Genomic DNA, 13568 nt, shown 5'->3' with positions numbered 1-13568 from the left:
ATGCAGCTTTTGCTGTAACTAATTAGAACTGTAACAACTTTATTTGGATCTATTTGTATCATGATTGATGTATATTTTTTATGTCTATACACATAAGTGCAAAATGAGAGCTCTATGTAAAACCACCTAGTTTCACTTAATGTTAATAGCGTAAATAATGTTGCTAATGTTAGATGTGATATAGTCCATCACTGACCAATGAGTCATTCAAGCATAAAATGGGTATCCGAACTCAAGGGAGGAAGCAGCATTGTGTTTACACTAACATGTCAAATAACCAATTTTAAATAGTATTTTCAGGTACTTTGCTACTAGCTGGAAAAACACGTTTCTTTTCCATTTCTTTTAATAAATATAAGAAAAATGCAGAAGATAACATAGTTTGACAACCACAAAATACCATTTTGCACCAACATGTGATTCCCACAGAGCTATTAGCTTATTAGATCTGAGGAAGCTGGGCAAAGTGAGGAAAAACTATTTACAGCAGATGAACAGTATCTTGAAGTCATGTCCTTAGGAATTTGGGAAAAATCCAGCAGAGACCTGACACAGGACCTGAGAGCTACACCTGGCCCTTCAGTTTATTCTTCTGCTGTTCACTGAAGCCTCAATTGCATGAGAGCTCATTTTGCCTTATATACTTATATTTACATGTATGTTTGCAGATGTTTCCTTGAAAAATATAAAGACATGAGTTAAAAAGATAAAAATAAAAAACCATCAGAATTGTAAAAGTTAGATTTATTTCTTCACCAGACATACTGTAGCAGGAAGCAGTGACAGGATCTTACAATTAGGATTTTTGCTTGTGGTTTTTTTTTTTTCCATTTCAGTACTTTTTTTAAGCCTCAACCTGCCAGCTAAATGCACACTCCCTTATGAAATAAAAAGGATTTCAAATCCTGTAGTCTGAATGAACTGAGACAAATAAATACAATTACAGTTATAGTAAAAACTGCAATCAATTAGGACCAATAATGTGAGCAACAAGATGTAAAATATTATTATATAGCACAAACACTTAGGGTTCTCTTTTGTTGTCATGTCTGAATGTGGCACTTGTATAAAGAAAAAAAAACACACAATGGCACTGCAGACTTATTTGAAAAGCTTTACAAAAAAAATTGTATTAAAACAGTAACTTTAAAAATTCTTTATCATGAATAGAGTTTATGAATACTATACATCTGACCTTAACTTATAAATCCTTAAATAAGATTTGCATTTTTATTCTTTTTCCAGACATAACGAGCATACTTTTAATTTGTAACCGCTCTGCTTTATCTGTTAGGAACATAGTGATACACAATGTAGTTAAGATCCCGTATTTGAAGCTTCATATTTCCAGGATCATAGAGTTATGACAATACAGCACGACAGAAGACACGGTTGTCAAGAATTCTGGCTGTCAGTATGTGTCAAATACTAAATCTAAGGCCAACAGACATCAAAATCAGAGACTTACTTCTGGCTTTAAAAGCAATCTGTGACTTTGTTGCTATGAAATAAATAAGGTTAAAGGTATGTTGGAAGACAAGCATGCACACAGAGTACAAACATTACACAATACTTGAAACAGTTAGCATCATTTTAGAAAGTGGAATAAGCTTGGAGCAAATACGTGAAACAGAAAAGTGCTAAGTCAGTCAGGCGTTAAGTAACCAACCAAACACCCATTGTGACTATTCCACCGGTTGAGTAATCATAGTGGTTCATATTTTGGAAGACTGATGGACTGCACCGGGTAGCTGGTGTGTTATTTTCTGCAGTTTTCATAGAATTTGATGCCATTTTAAATAGCTGTTCTGGCACTCTAAAACAAGGCTCTTGGCTAATACTGTTTGATATATTCTCGTCTTAGTAGTGACACGATATGGCGTGTGATTGAGAGTGGAGAAACCAGGAGAGCAGACAACTGGCCACCGACGTGCATAACCTGACGGAGCTCGTTAAGGACACTTGGCTTCATGAGTTTACTGCAAAGACAAAAGAGAAAAAAATGAAATTAATTTCAGTTTCTCCTGCATTAAGTGAGATGCACAACAAAGGTGTTGGGTGTGCTTTGCATGCAGGGTTCAGACATGAATCACCAATAGACTTTTAGGCTACTACAGGGGACAAGTTCTTCCTCTTTCCACATTACACCTGCTTATACTTCGTCAAAACAAACAAATAACTCAATGCTGAATATCGAGACCTACCAGTAAAAGAAAGAGTTATTCTGACCCAAATTATTATTTTTTTTACATTTTGAAAACATCTAGAAGAGCTGGCCTTCACTGAAATTTTGTGCCTTAGAGGTCGTTCTGCATTACAGCTCGTGACTTACACTGCGGCTGGAAGAGGCTCCCTTGCCCTTCGTTTTGGCCTTGCCTCCCACTGTTGTGGCGCTGTTGCGGCGTGCTTGTTCGTGGTCAAACTCCAAATCCTCTAGGCGCTGAGTTAATGCGAGTTTTTGCTGAATGGCCATACGTAACAAAGAGTTCAGCGTCTTCTTTTCATCCTCAGCAGCAGCCAGCTGCCTCTGCATGTCATCCAGCTGTGTAACATACTCATCACACCTGAGAGGAGAGGAGAGGAGAGGAGAGGAGAGGAGAGGAGAGGAGAAGAGAAGAGAAGAGAAGAGAAGAGAAGAGAAGAGAAGAGAAGAGAAGAGAAGAGAAGAGAAGAGAAGAGAAGAGAAGAGAAGAGAAGAGAAGAGAAGAGAAGAGGGGGTAAACTTTACTGCCAGCAGGTGGAGCAATTTGCCTCAAACTACTGCGGCTGTCATGATTCCCCAGACTGCATTTTCCAGATGGGAGTATGATTACCACGCTAACTGACTGCACAAGTATTACATCAGACTGCTCCCACAATGCTTTGCATCTTTCTCAGAGAAATACACAGAAACGCAAAATATTTTCTCTCGAGTGAAAAAGCAGAAATATTACAAATCTATATCAATGTTCTTTTTAATGTCTCCTGTAACCGAGAAGGATTCGTTTGGTCTGAGCCACCTGATTTATTTATTTATTTTTAAATTATATTTGCCCAATTTATGTACATAATGGCTGATTTACATTGAAAGTATGTGTCGTACCTTGTAGCAAACATGGCCCGGAGAGATGAGAACGTAGCTGCGTCCTCTTTCAAAGCCTTGAGCTCATTACGGAGCTTCATCATAGTCTCGGTCACCATGGTCTTCTCACTGTCATACTTACTCTTGAGGTTGGCCAGAGCAACCTCAGCTGTCTGAAGGGAACAACATAAAAAGATTAATGTAAAGTTCTGCAGTTTTTAAATTCTGTGGTTTTTGCATCGCTATTCTATTCTATGTGTGCATTAATAAACATCGTTCCCCTGACACATACACAAACCATCCTCCCACCTGTTTGTTGGCCTTGAGAACAGCTCTGAGAGTGGCAATCTGCTCCCTTTTGGTACTAAGCAGGGATTTCAGTTTGAGAATCTCCTCCATGCACGCTTCTTTGTCTTTGTCAGCCACTGCGCTCAGCTCCAGGTTGGCAAGTCTCTGACGTGACAGCTCTGTGGTGCGGTCCACCGCTTGCTGCAGGTGGCGGATCTGGTCCCTGATAATAGCAACAAGGTTATAGATGTTCATGGGTTCCGGCCGGTGCTCGTGTGCTGGAGCTGCAGTAACTGCTGCGCTGCCGGAGTCTGACTTTCCAGATTCAGTCTCACCGATTAACCCGTTAGTGAGAAGTACTGACTGGTGATCCTTTGCTTCTTGCCCCTTTCTTACGATGGCCTTACCTTCCTTGTAATAGTCGAGCATGACGCGGTTAGGGGTTTCATTGTTGCACATGCACACATGGTTGTAGAGATTGGCCAGCTCTTCACTGAAGGCTACGAGCTCATCCTGCGCCACATTAAGGCTGCCAAGTGACTCTCCTGCAGCTTCGCTGGCCAGACGGAGCTCCCTCTCCAGACGTGACATCGCTGCTTTATCTGCTTGGCTAATTTTCTCCAAGGACGACAGCTTTGACCTCAAGTCCTGGACGTCGCTCTCCAGCCGCGCTCGCTCATCTTCATATTGGGTTCGACACTCCTCGTATTGCGCCCTTAGTGTTTTCAGCTCTTGCCTCAGTTCTCCAGCTTCAGACACTGCAACGGTGTATTTACACTGCAGAATCTCAGGCCCGTTAATGTCCAGTTCATAGTAGTCTCCGTCGTCATGGCTGTCCCTGTCTTTCTCACTGTCGAGGGCAGACTGCCGCTCCTTACTGGCCTGAAGTTTCCTCATTGCACTTAGATTTTCAGTCAACCTGTTGACCGTTTCCTTTTGCTCGGACACAGTCCCATAGGCCTGTTCCAGCTGCTTCTGGCTCTCCTGCAGAGAGTTGATCAGGGCAACTTTTTCCCTCTCAACCTACAGAAATACAGATAAAGAGTTCATTAGTCAGCTAGGCAACTTTATAGAAAAAAAAAGAGAAAGAACAAAACAGGAACGGCCTTTTTGGCCAGGTGACAGAGTGCAATTAAAGTTTCTTAACAACCTTTCAGGAACTTTTGAGTGACTCAGTTAAAGGTGTACCCAACATTACCTATCTCAGTGTGACCTGCCAATCCTGATGATTACTAGTAATTTAGTATCACTACATTACAGATTTAGTTCAGCTACTTAGTTAGTTCTCTAATTTTCTAGTACATTTGTATAAACCCCACACAGTTTGTGGTGTTCTGTGGTATACAAACTGAGTTACTGCACACATGGGTGACATTTGTCCATGCTGGTTTAGCCCAGTTTCCCTTTTTACGCTCTAGATCCACAGAATACACAGCGACAGATAAAGTTAGGGATGCATTAGACTGACAGCATTTCCTGTTTTCTCAAAACTCCTGTGATAAGATCTTAAATTCTTTTGGCCACGATAATCATCTAGCGAAAATAGCATGGCAGCCTTTCTATGACATCTACAGTAGAACTTGAGCTTTTTACTGAATGTGAAATCATGGCATCAGGTATGCTGCAGTCAGATAATGATGGCTCTTGATCCAAGTGCATCTGATGGATCTCATACCTGCACCAGCTGTTGTTTCAGTTTCTGTATCTCTGATATGTTGAGCTCACTCAGCAGATCGTCCACCAAGCTAGGGACTGGTTTGAAGCCCTCTCCTCTCTTGTTCACTGCAGTTCTATTGTCTTCATCACTTTCACTCAATTTAACCAAGCCGTTCTCAAAGCCTCTTATTAGATCATCATTGTCCGGTTCATTGATGGCCGAAGGATCCTCGTGGAGTTTGGGGTTATCGATGGAAATATTGAAAGAGCTACTGTACACAGAGCCGCCGATGGTCATATAGTGGGAAAGCTCTTTGCGCAGCGAGGCCTTCTGCTCACGCTCTGTCTTGATGGTCTCTAAAGCTTCCGTCAGCTGCCGCTCGGCAATTTCTCTCAGGCGCATTGCTTCCTCCAGCTGGCTGTGCAGACACTGGCTGTCTTCCTCCAGGCGGCGGATCTCATGCTTTAGACCTTCAAATTCCACCTGTAGAGACAGCCAAAAATATAAATAACACAGCTAATACTTTTACACCAGTAGGCAGCATTTGTTATAATTTGTGAAACAGGCATGAGTGCATCGTGGTTGGCCAAAATATTATACACAGACCCATTTTTTGAATGTAAAATTTGGTGCGTGCTCATATTTTTAAATTGTAAGGAAATGACATAATGACTGTGTAGTGATATTAGAACCAAAATGATAATATGGTTAGTCTGACTCATAAAAACATGAACAACACAGCTATTTCTGAATGATTTCCACCCACTACAAAACTTGAGTTTTATGGCCAGTCTCACCTGGTTCTGTTTCAACACAGACACTTGTTTCTGAAGTGAGATGTTCTCCTCCTCCAACTCACTGTAGTCCTGCAGCAGTCGAGCCTCCCGAACCTTGTACTCTCTGATGTCGTCTCGCAGCTGACTGCGCTGCAGCTCTGCCAGCTCTGAATTCTGCACACAAGAACGGGGACAACGGGAGAATAACTGGATGACCTTTCATTTAAACCTATGTTCACCATTAGCAAATGCAGTGTAAACCACAAACTACACGCTTGCAATAGTTCAGCAAATAAGTTAAAATAAGGGCAAGAGTGCTTCACATGCCACAAGTCTTTGGCAGCCATGTGCAATGACGGAAGGAGGACATGGTCCACTTACCAATTCATTCTACAGAGAGCCGCGGTGGAGGACATCCTTTGTGTCACTCACTGCGGACCATTACATCATCTTTCCTGCTGGGCTCAGTGCAAACTGGCCCTCCCGCATGATAAGAAGCAGCTCTCTCACAACCAACACTGGCAACTTTTCGTAGTCTACAAGTCAACTTCAGTTAGCATTACAAGCTTTCATTGATTTCCCAATCGTGCTGCAAATAGCAGATCTCCGATGATGACACATAAAAGACGCCGATTCAAACTTTGGCCGACCATATACTATGATAAGAAAATGCTCAACAGGAGTTAAAGTGAGCATTTGAGTGTAAATTGTGAGAAGAAATTCATATTGCAGCACTCTCAATACCTACCTCTCTCATTTCCAGGGCAATGGATGACAGGCGGTCATTTTCAGCTTGTGCACTGGCGAGGGAAGCTTTGGACTGTCGGAGCTCATTCTGTAACTCCAGGACCTTCTGCTGGTAGAGAGCCTCCTTACTGGCAGACTCCAGTATCAAAGACTCTTCCCTGCTCTCCCCATCTGCTGCCACCTTTCTGTGGGTTGAGTAAGCATGTCCAAAGGCCTAAAGACAGACAGAAAAAACAATAGAACAAACATGTTTGATTAAGGATTTGTTACAAACCTGCTTTAAGACACATGCACACAACCACGAGCATGGCCAACATAACTAGTTAGAGACTTCAGTTAAATAAAGATCTACCATTTCAGAAAATATCACAAATGTGTGTGTACGGGGTACTGGACAGCTCTTTCTAATAACAATGACCTAAGTAAAATTCTCCATCTCAAGAGAGGAAATGAAACCACAGATAAGGAAATATACACGAGTATCAGTTCTTAGTCATCACTCTAAATAAAATTGTAGTTAAATTGGCGATGCATTTTTACATGCTACATTCACTGCGTTTATTTCTTTGGTTTTTATGAAGAGTTTTGCTGCAAACACAGATTACATTTGAAACTTATTCATACAACAATTTTGGCCAAACTGATTTTTTAATGATAAAATGTTTCCTAACATGAATTTATTTCTCTATTTAATGACGATGATGTCAGCGCCTTTATGGATGTAGACATTCATTAGCACAAAAAACATCAAACATGATACTGAAACTAGCAGAGACAACAATTATACTGTAACAGAACAGTACAATCTGCATAATAATCACAAAGATAGACTAAAAAAAAGTGGATGTGACAATAATTAAAGCACATAGGCCATAAACAAAAAACTAACTGCCTTCAAGTGTATTTGTAAATGCTTGAAGCCCAGTAATACATGAAACCATGACTAATAAAAATAGAGCACTGCAGCATATCTGTCATAAATAAATGATAGAATATTATTTTAAAATATAGAATCTTAAAAAAAGTATCCAGTATAAAATAAAATACTCTGGCTTCATACATGACTCCCACTTGGTAAAACAGTTCAGTCCCTTGAGGATTACAGAAGAACTCAAATGTACATTTCAAAATGTGTCAGAAATTTTAATTTTATTGACATTTTGACAGGTCAGTGTTTTTCTGCAATTAAAAAAAACACTGTTCAAATAATCATCAAACACAAATCTGTATAGATATTGCTTTGATATTATAAAATAAATATTTATCTACTTTAAAACAGATTGGATAAATGGCTAGCAATATTCCCAAAGCTGCAGCATGTGTTTTACTTTCAATGTTTAACCAGCTACTAGGAACAGTCTTTTTGCAAAATGTCAGTTGAATGGTTTTACTAAGCAGGTGAACTAATTTTCAGAATAGCAGTAAATTGATGAATAATTTGATGCCATATCTGCACAGTTACGAACTAAACAGCTAAACACACATTAAGTCAACAGTTACTAAGTGGGGATGTGAGAGCAAATGGACCTCACTGTAGAGCTAGATGTCTTTTTCTGGCCAATTCTCAGTCAGACAAACAGATCTGTGTAACTAGGATCATAGTCATGGTCAGTCATGATGATGTGAATCAATAGGAGGCTGATAGAGGACGAGGATGGATGATTCCTTTACCTTACATCACTCTCAGCGATGTACTGTAGTAAGGAGAAACTGTCACAATCATGAGATACTAAGTAAATGTCCCCAACAATTAGTCACTTCGTGATGCAACTATAATCTATAAACCAGAAAATTACTGGTAGTGGCAAAAATCTCACATCCTCCTTTTTAATTTACATTTCATGATATTAGACTAGATTTCCAGTATAAAGGTATTAATAAGACTGCGACCCATTTAAGCCCAGCCTACACACAATGACCTATCGCCATTTCATGTGAACACAACCACTGAAGGACACTAATAATAGAAATTGGACATTTAGACATACAGCTGACAGACAGCAATGTGGAAATGCTTTAGGATGCACTTCCTCTACTGACTGATAGACTGGATGTGACAACAGTCTTAAGACTGAACTGAAGGGAAGTTCCCGACCACCCCCAACACACACACACTTCTTTATTCTCTAATGAAATACAGACAGATTTTCCCACATGTTAGGATCTCAGTGGCTGGCGGTGCATCTCATGAGTTGCTGTGAAAAAGTGTTGCCAAGTTATCTTTGTTCAGCTTAATGTTTACTAGATTGATAGATGCCTTCACCTGTCATATTTAGCTGTAGAGGTTATTCCTCTACTGTGAGACTGAAGGGCCTTGGGGTTGGCTGACACTGTGGGTTAATAATGTCTCAACAGACAAGCTATTAGGAGATGAAAAGAAACACAGCTATTCAGGGCTGTTAACTTTTTTTTAATGATTTCACCACTGGAAAAACTTATTTTTAAACAGGTTAACAGCAAATTGGCCAAACAGGCTTAAATGTGACATAAGCCACTGCAGCTACAGTCTGATTTCAAGGCCTCAGCCTTTGGAGCAAGTAAAGGCAAGTAATCAAAACTAATGACAGTTTTCATCCTTTAAGGCGAGGCAACATTAGGTAACACTGCAATATTTCTGCTTGGAGGTGGTTATGCATATTTCAAACTTCATATAATATTTGAGGAGGCAGGAGGGATATAAATAGACATGGCTGGGGCTCAGGGGAAGCAAACCCCACTACCGACTGCTTCTAGTTTGATCCCCGATGTCACTCTAAATTCCCACCGTGCTGCTATTATAACATGCACTAAGTTGCTCTCCTCGCCTTCACATACTGACTGATGCCAGGACTTATATCTGGCTGCGTGGCGGTGACCTCGGGTTACCTCCTTCAGCTGATCCAGTTCCTGTCGGACCGTCTCGTAGTCCGTCTCCAACTCATCAAATCGCTGCTTGAGCTGCTGTTTCTCCTCCAGCACCGCCAGCCCATACTCAGCCGCCTGGATCTTCTCCTGGGTCGTTTCGCGAAGCTCCCGGGTCAGACGCTCCACTTCGACTTGGAGCCACTGCGGCCCGGCTTCTGTCACCAGTACCGCCTCAGGATATTCCTGCTCCTCCATAGACATCTTGGCGAGCCGCCGACTCCCAACCGTAACGGGACCCAGCCCTAACTAGCGGGAGCAGCGGAGCAAACCACCAAGACCGCAAATCACTGCCTTCTTTGTTTGGGGCGCATTGTTGGGCTTAAACTGTGTTTAGCTTCCCGGCCTTTCACTCACTGCGGACCTCGACGGAGCTCAAACTGGACAACAGTTTGCTCATTCTCGATATTTTTCTGCCTCTTCTTGAAGCTGACAGAGGAAACTTCAGTTGAGCTCATCGATTAGAAAAAAACGCTCCCCCTACACGGCATTCAAATCAGCGTGACTACGAAGGGAAATGTAGTTTTCAGTGAGGCGCGCTACCTCAAGGACTCCTTGCTTCTGAAGCCGCGTTGACTTCAAGTACCAGAATGCATTGCGTCTGCCGAGACATGACCCCACAGTTTATTGAAACGCCATCTAGAGAATCAACTGTGAAACTGCAACTATAATTACATTGCATATTTATTAGGATCTTTATTAGAGTTTATGGGTATTTTTGTTATAGTCACTTGTCGAATGAACACTAGATTAGTTAATTATAGAAATATGATCTTCAGTCACTTTATTTATTAGGTACACCTGTTCAACTGCTCGTAAGCGCAAATATCAAATCAGCCAATCACATGGCAGCAATTTAATGCATCCAGGCATGTAGACATGGCCAATATTATCTGCTGAAGTTCAAACTGAGCATCAGAATGTGGAAGAAAGGTGAGTTAGGTGACTTTCATTTAAGTTTTATGATTGATGGTGTCAGGCAGGCTGGTTTGAGTATTTTACTGCTGCTCGACTGAGATTATTGCAGACAACCATCTTTAGGATTTACAGAGAAAATATCCTGTGAGCATGGTTGATGTCTGCTTCAAGCTCATAGGAAGGCAACAGTAACTCAAATGGCAATTCACCACAACTAAGATGTGCAGAACAGCATCTCTAAATGCACAACTCGTGCAACGTTGAAGAACATTAGCTACAGTATCAGAAGACCACAGCGGGTTCCATACAAGTGGCAGCTAAGAACAGGAAATTGGACAATAGACGATTGTGGGGGAAAAAAACATTGCATGATCTGATAAGTCTTAATTTCTGCTGAAACATTCTGATGGTAGGGACAGAATTTGTTATAAGATGAAAGCATGGATCCATCTTGCCTTGTATCAGCTGCTCATGCTAATGCTGATGGCGCAATGGTGTGAGAGATATTTTCTTTGGAACACTTTGGGGTTCTTAGTACTAACTGAGCATCATTTAAATGCCACAGTCTACCTGAATTCTGCTGTTAGCCATGTCCATCTGTTTACACTGTGGCTATCTTCTATTGACTGTTTCCAGCTGGATAACTGTCTTCAAATGATCTCAAACTGGTTTCTTGTACATGTTCACTGTACTCAAATGACCTCCACAGTCATCAGATATCAATCCAATAGAGCACCCTTGGGATGTGATACAATGGGAGATTTGGGTCATGGATGTGCAGCTGACAAATCTGCAACTATCTGTAACTAAAAAAGGGGGCTAATGAATATAAATATATTTTAAAAAATCACAAAAAATATTTAATATTTTGTTTATGTTCTTCTTTATTAGAGAATGGAAAACGTTTATTATAAAAGTAGCTGGCAATTAAGTACTTTTAGAAGTCTTGTTAAATGGTCAAAAGGTATCTGTCATAAATCTGCTCATGAACTACGTTGACTGACACCAAGTTGTGGTCATGTGATCAAAGAGTGCAAAGAGTGTCGGTTTTTTTGTGTAAAAATTTGAATGCCAAACAACTGAGGACCTGATTCAAATCTAGTACTTCACAAGGTGACAGAGCACTGTCTTATTGTTTTTAACCTTTGACACACGTGAATGTGAAAGAAAAACTGTGTCAGCGGGACTTCCATTCAGTGGTAATTCTTGGTACTGACAGTCCTTGGCAGCAGTTTGAGGAAGTTGTCTACTGAATGCTGTTTGTTTTGTTCAGCTACACCTGCCTGGGGACTTCAGGAGCAGCTGAGCTGAAATGGTGTGTACACCTGCGTTTCTGCCTTTCGCTGAGGTTTTCTATCTACGATTGTAGCTCTTGCTCTGTGTAGACACATTGTGTTATAAATATAACAATGTGTCTACACAGTGTGTCTATTGCTGCTTTCACTTTCTCTCACATGCTTTTTTTTCTTATTTCCTATCAAGCAGCAGTATGTTGTATTTTTTATCCATCAAGCTACTGATCATTTCTTTTTCAGGAGTACAAAAGGAATTTAATTTTTGACTTTTATCAACACTGTATGTATATCTATTATGTTTATTTATTATCAGCAGATTTGGCAGAAATGTTCCTTTATGTAGAATATTCATTTGAAACCTATTATTCTGAACATTTCAGATAAATATTACCATTTCTATTCAATCTGCTTTGGACTGGGATGTGGAATGGCTTTCTATAGGCCATTTCGAAGTAAGTTACACTTTTTAAGCCGCTGTTCAAAGTAATTAACCCCTGGCTGAGCCAAGATTGATTAACAACCCATTTATTATTTTTGCTTTCACTTTCAGCACTCTCAGTTCCAGTATGTCTTGGTATATTTTGCACCATAGCGTTTGAGATTCTGGGCATGTTTACTGGTAAGTAGAATTTTTTTATAAAATTCACAAAAAGATTTTAAGCGAAATTTTTTTTCCAAAAAGAAAAATGTAATTTTACATAATGCACTGGAGGTTTTGCTTGTCACAATGTCTGTGTTGACTTTTCTACCCTGCTCAGGCCTGCCTGCCCATACTAAAAGATGTAAAGGTGCGCCCTACAACAAAGGAGGTACTTCCTGCTGCTATATCAAAGTCAGAATCCTAATTTTACATCCATATTTAGGTTTTGTATAAAAGCTAAACATTACCATCAAACTCTCCTTAGATACCTACTGGGGATTTGCTGTTGCACTATTTGTTGCTTTGTTGCACCTCCACTCATATCATGGTAAGACCACAATACTTTAAATATAAGACTTTATAGAATACATGGAATATTCAGATACTCAGGGGATATACTGTTTTAACTGTGGTTAAATATTGTGTATTTCAGTTTACACACTATCGTATGGATGTGGAATCATAACGTTTGCTCTTAGAGGAGCAAAACGGAAATACAGCTCTCTGAGGTTTGTCCTCTTTACAAACTATTTTTGCACATTCCTGTAGAACACAGACTGTATAAAGAGCAGTGCTTATCAAAGTTTAGGGTGAAGAGTGTAGAAGGCCAGTGGGAAATATGGAGAGGAAATATGTTCAGTCAAAATGCTCGATCTACAAGCAAACACGGGTTTTCTTATATTATGGCACTGATCTTCATTTAACTAAACTTTAAACTCTTTTTCTTAATCGATTATGACTGATATGAATTGTGTGGTGGTGGATGTCATTATTTCTTTTTCTTTATTCGCTCCTGTAGGGGGCATGCTAGTACAAGTTTTAGGAGCACTTCTTCAGAATTCATTCAATGTTTTAAAATATTTCTGAAAGTTGGGATTTGTATGACCCAAAAAATGCATTTGTTTGTTTTGAACAGGAAGCTGAGAGAGAGAACGAGAACCTGGTGGTAGTGATTTTAAAATTACAGTGGGGGGATTTACAGGAAGCTATTTAAGTGGTATTTAAGATGACGAGATGGCGACGTTTTATGTCACTGTAGAAACAAACACTGTAGTTTCCTCTTTTTTTCCACTATAAATGTCTCTGCAATCTTGTGAATGTATGTTATACCAATACACTGAAGTTCATCTGACTTTCATAAGATGGGCCTGTCTCATACCAATGCATGCTGAAGCTGATGGCTGTTCATAAATTTCATAGATACTTTCCCATTATAGTTGCAGATTGCTGTTTATGAGCAGTGCTTAAATAACACACGTCAACACAAAGGCGAATAGAAACTATT

The 13568-nt window shown here is 40.1% G+C and overlaps 2 protein-coding genes across 5 annotated transcripts; one reads left to right on the top strand and one right to left on the bottom strand.

Annotated features, from left to right (window-relative positions):
- Nucleotides 1-729: 729 nt before the first annotated feature.
- Nucleotides 730-9938, bottom strand: LOC146574476 (protein bicaudal D homolog 2-like). The gene is made up of 8 exons (XM_085274145.1): nucleotides 9395-9938; nucleotides 6531-6743; nucleotides 5804-5956; nucleotides 5025-5489; nucleotides 3371-4372; nucleotides 3083-3234; nucleotides 2333-2564; nucleotides 730-1979 (listed from the first exon to the last, which is right to left on the bottom strand). The coding sequence occupies exons 1-8, from the start codon at nucleotides 9632-9634 to the stop codon at nucleotides 1977-1979; spliced, it is 2460 nt and encodes an 819-aa protein (XP_085130271.1). The 5' UTR covers nucleotides 9635-9938; the 3' UTR covers nucleotides 730-1976.
- LOC146574475 (uncharacterized) lies at nucleotides 9878-13568 on the top strand. Of its 4 annotated transcripts, none has more exons than XM_085274149.1 (8): nucleotides 9878-11663; nucleotides 11884-11923; nucleotides 12024-12095; nucleotides 12194-12262; nucleotides 12402-12452; nucleotides 12549-12611; nucleotides 12717-12792; nucleotides 13200-13568. In XM_085274149.1, exons 1-8 carry the CDS (start codon nucleotides 11661-11663, stop codon nucleotides 13231-13233), a joined length of 408 nt encoding a protein of 135 aa, XP_085130275.1. In that variant the 5' UTR covers nucleotides 9878-11660; the 3' UTR covers nucleotides 13234-13568. The 4 variants fall into 4 exon arrangements, with proteins under 4 accessions (XP_085130275.1, XP_085130274.1, XP_085130273.1 ...); XM_085274148.1 differs by lacking the exon at nucleotides 13200-13568 and having other exon boundaries at nucleotides 9878-10363; nucleotides 11622-11663; nucleotides 12717-13190; XM_085274147.1 differs by lacking the exon at nucleotides 13200-13568 and having other exon boundaries at nucleotides 12717-13190.

The sequence above is a fragment of the Mchenga conophoros genome, linkage group LG5 (assembly GCF_057382185.1).
Source record: "Mchenga conophoros isolate Kocher_MC1m ecotype Shallow Benthic linkage group LG5, M_conophoros_male_GT1.1, whole genome shotgun sequence".
In the NCBI taxonomy this organism is placed as follows: domain Eukaryota; kingdom Metazoa; phylum Chordata; class Actinopteri; order Cichliformes; family Cichlidae; genus Mchenga; species Mchenga conophoros.
The sequence above is the reverse complement of the archived record's forward strand: the minus strand, read 5'-3'. Positions and strand labels throughout refer to the sequence as shown.

Excerpts from the sequence above, each read along its gene's own strand:
- LOC146574476 (XM_085274145.1), bottom strand. The coding sequence starts at position 9,634 with ATGTCTATGGAGGAGCAGGAATATCCTGAGGCGGTACTGGTGACAGAA. Across the intron at positions 6,744-9,394 it reads AACTGGATCAGCTGAAGGAG|GCCTTTGGACATGCTTACTC; the intron begins GTAACCCGAGGT and ends GTCTGTCTTTAG. Across the intron at positions 5,957-6,530 it reads TTGCCCTGGAAATGAGAGAG|AATTCAGAGCTGGCAGAGCT; the intron begins GTAGGTATTGAG and ends TCTTGTGTGCAG.
- LOC146574475 (XM_085274148.1), top strand. Across the intron at positions 12,263-12,401 it reads GATTCTGGGCATGTTTACTG|GCCTGCCTGCCCATACTAAA; the intron begins GTAAGTAGAATT and ends TACCCTGCTCAG. Across the intron at positions 12,453-12,548 it reads TGCGCCCTACAACAAAGGAG|ATACCTACTGGGGATTTGCT; the intron begins GTACTTCCTGCT and ends AACTCTCCTTAG.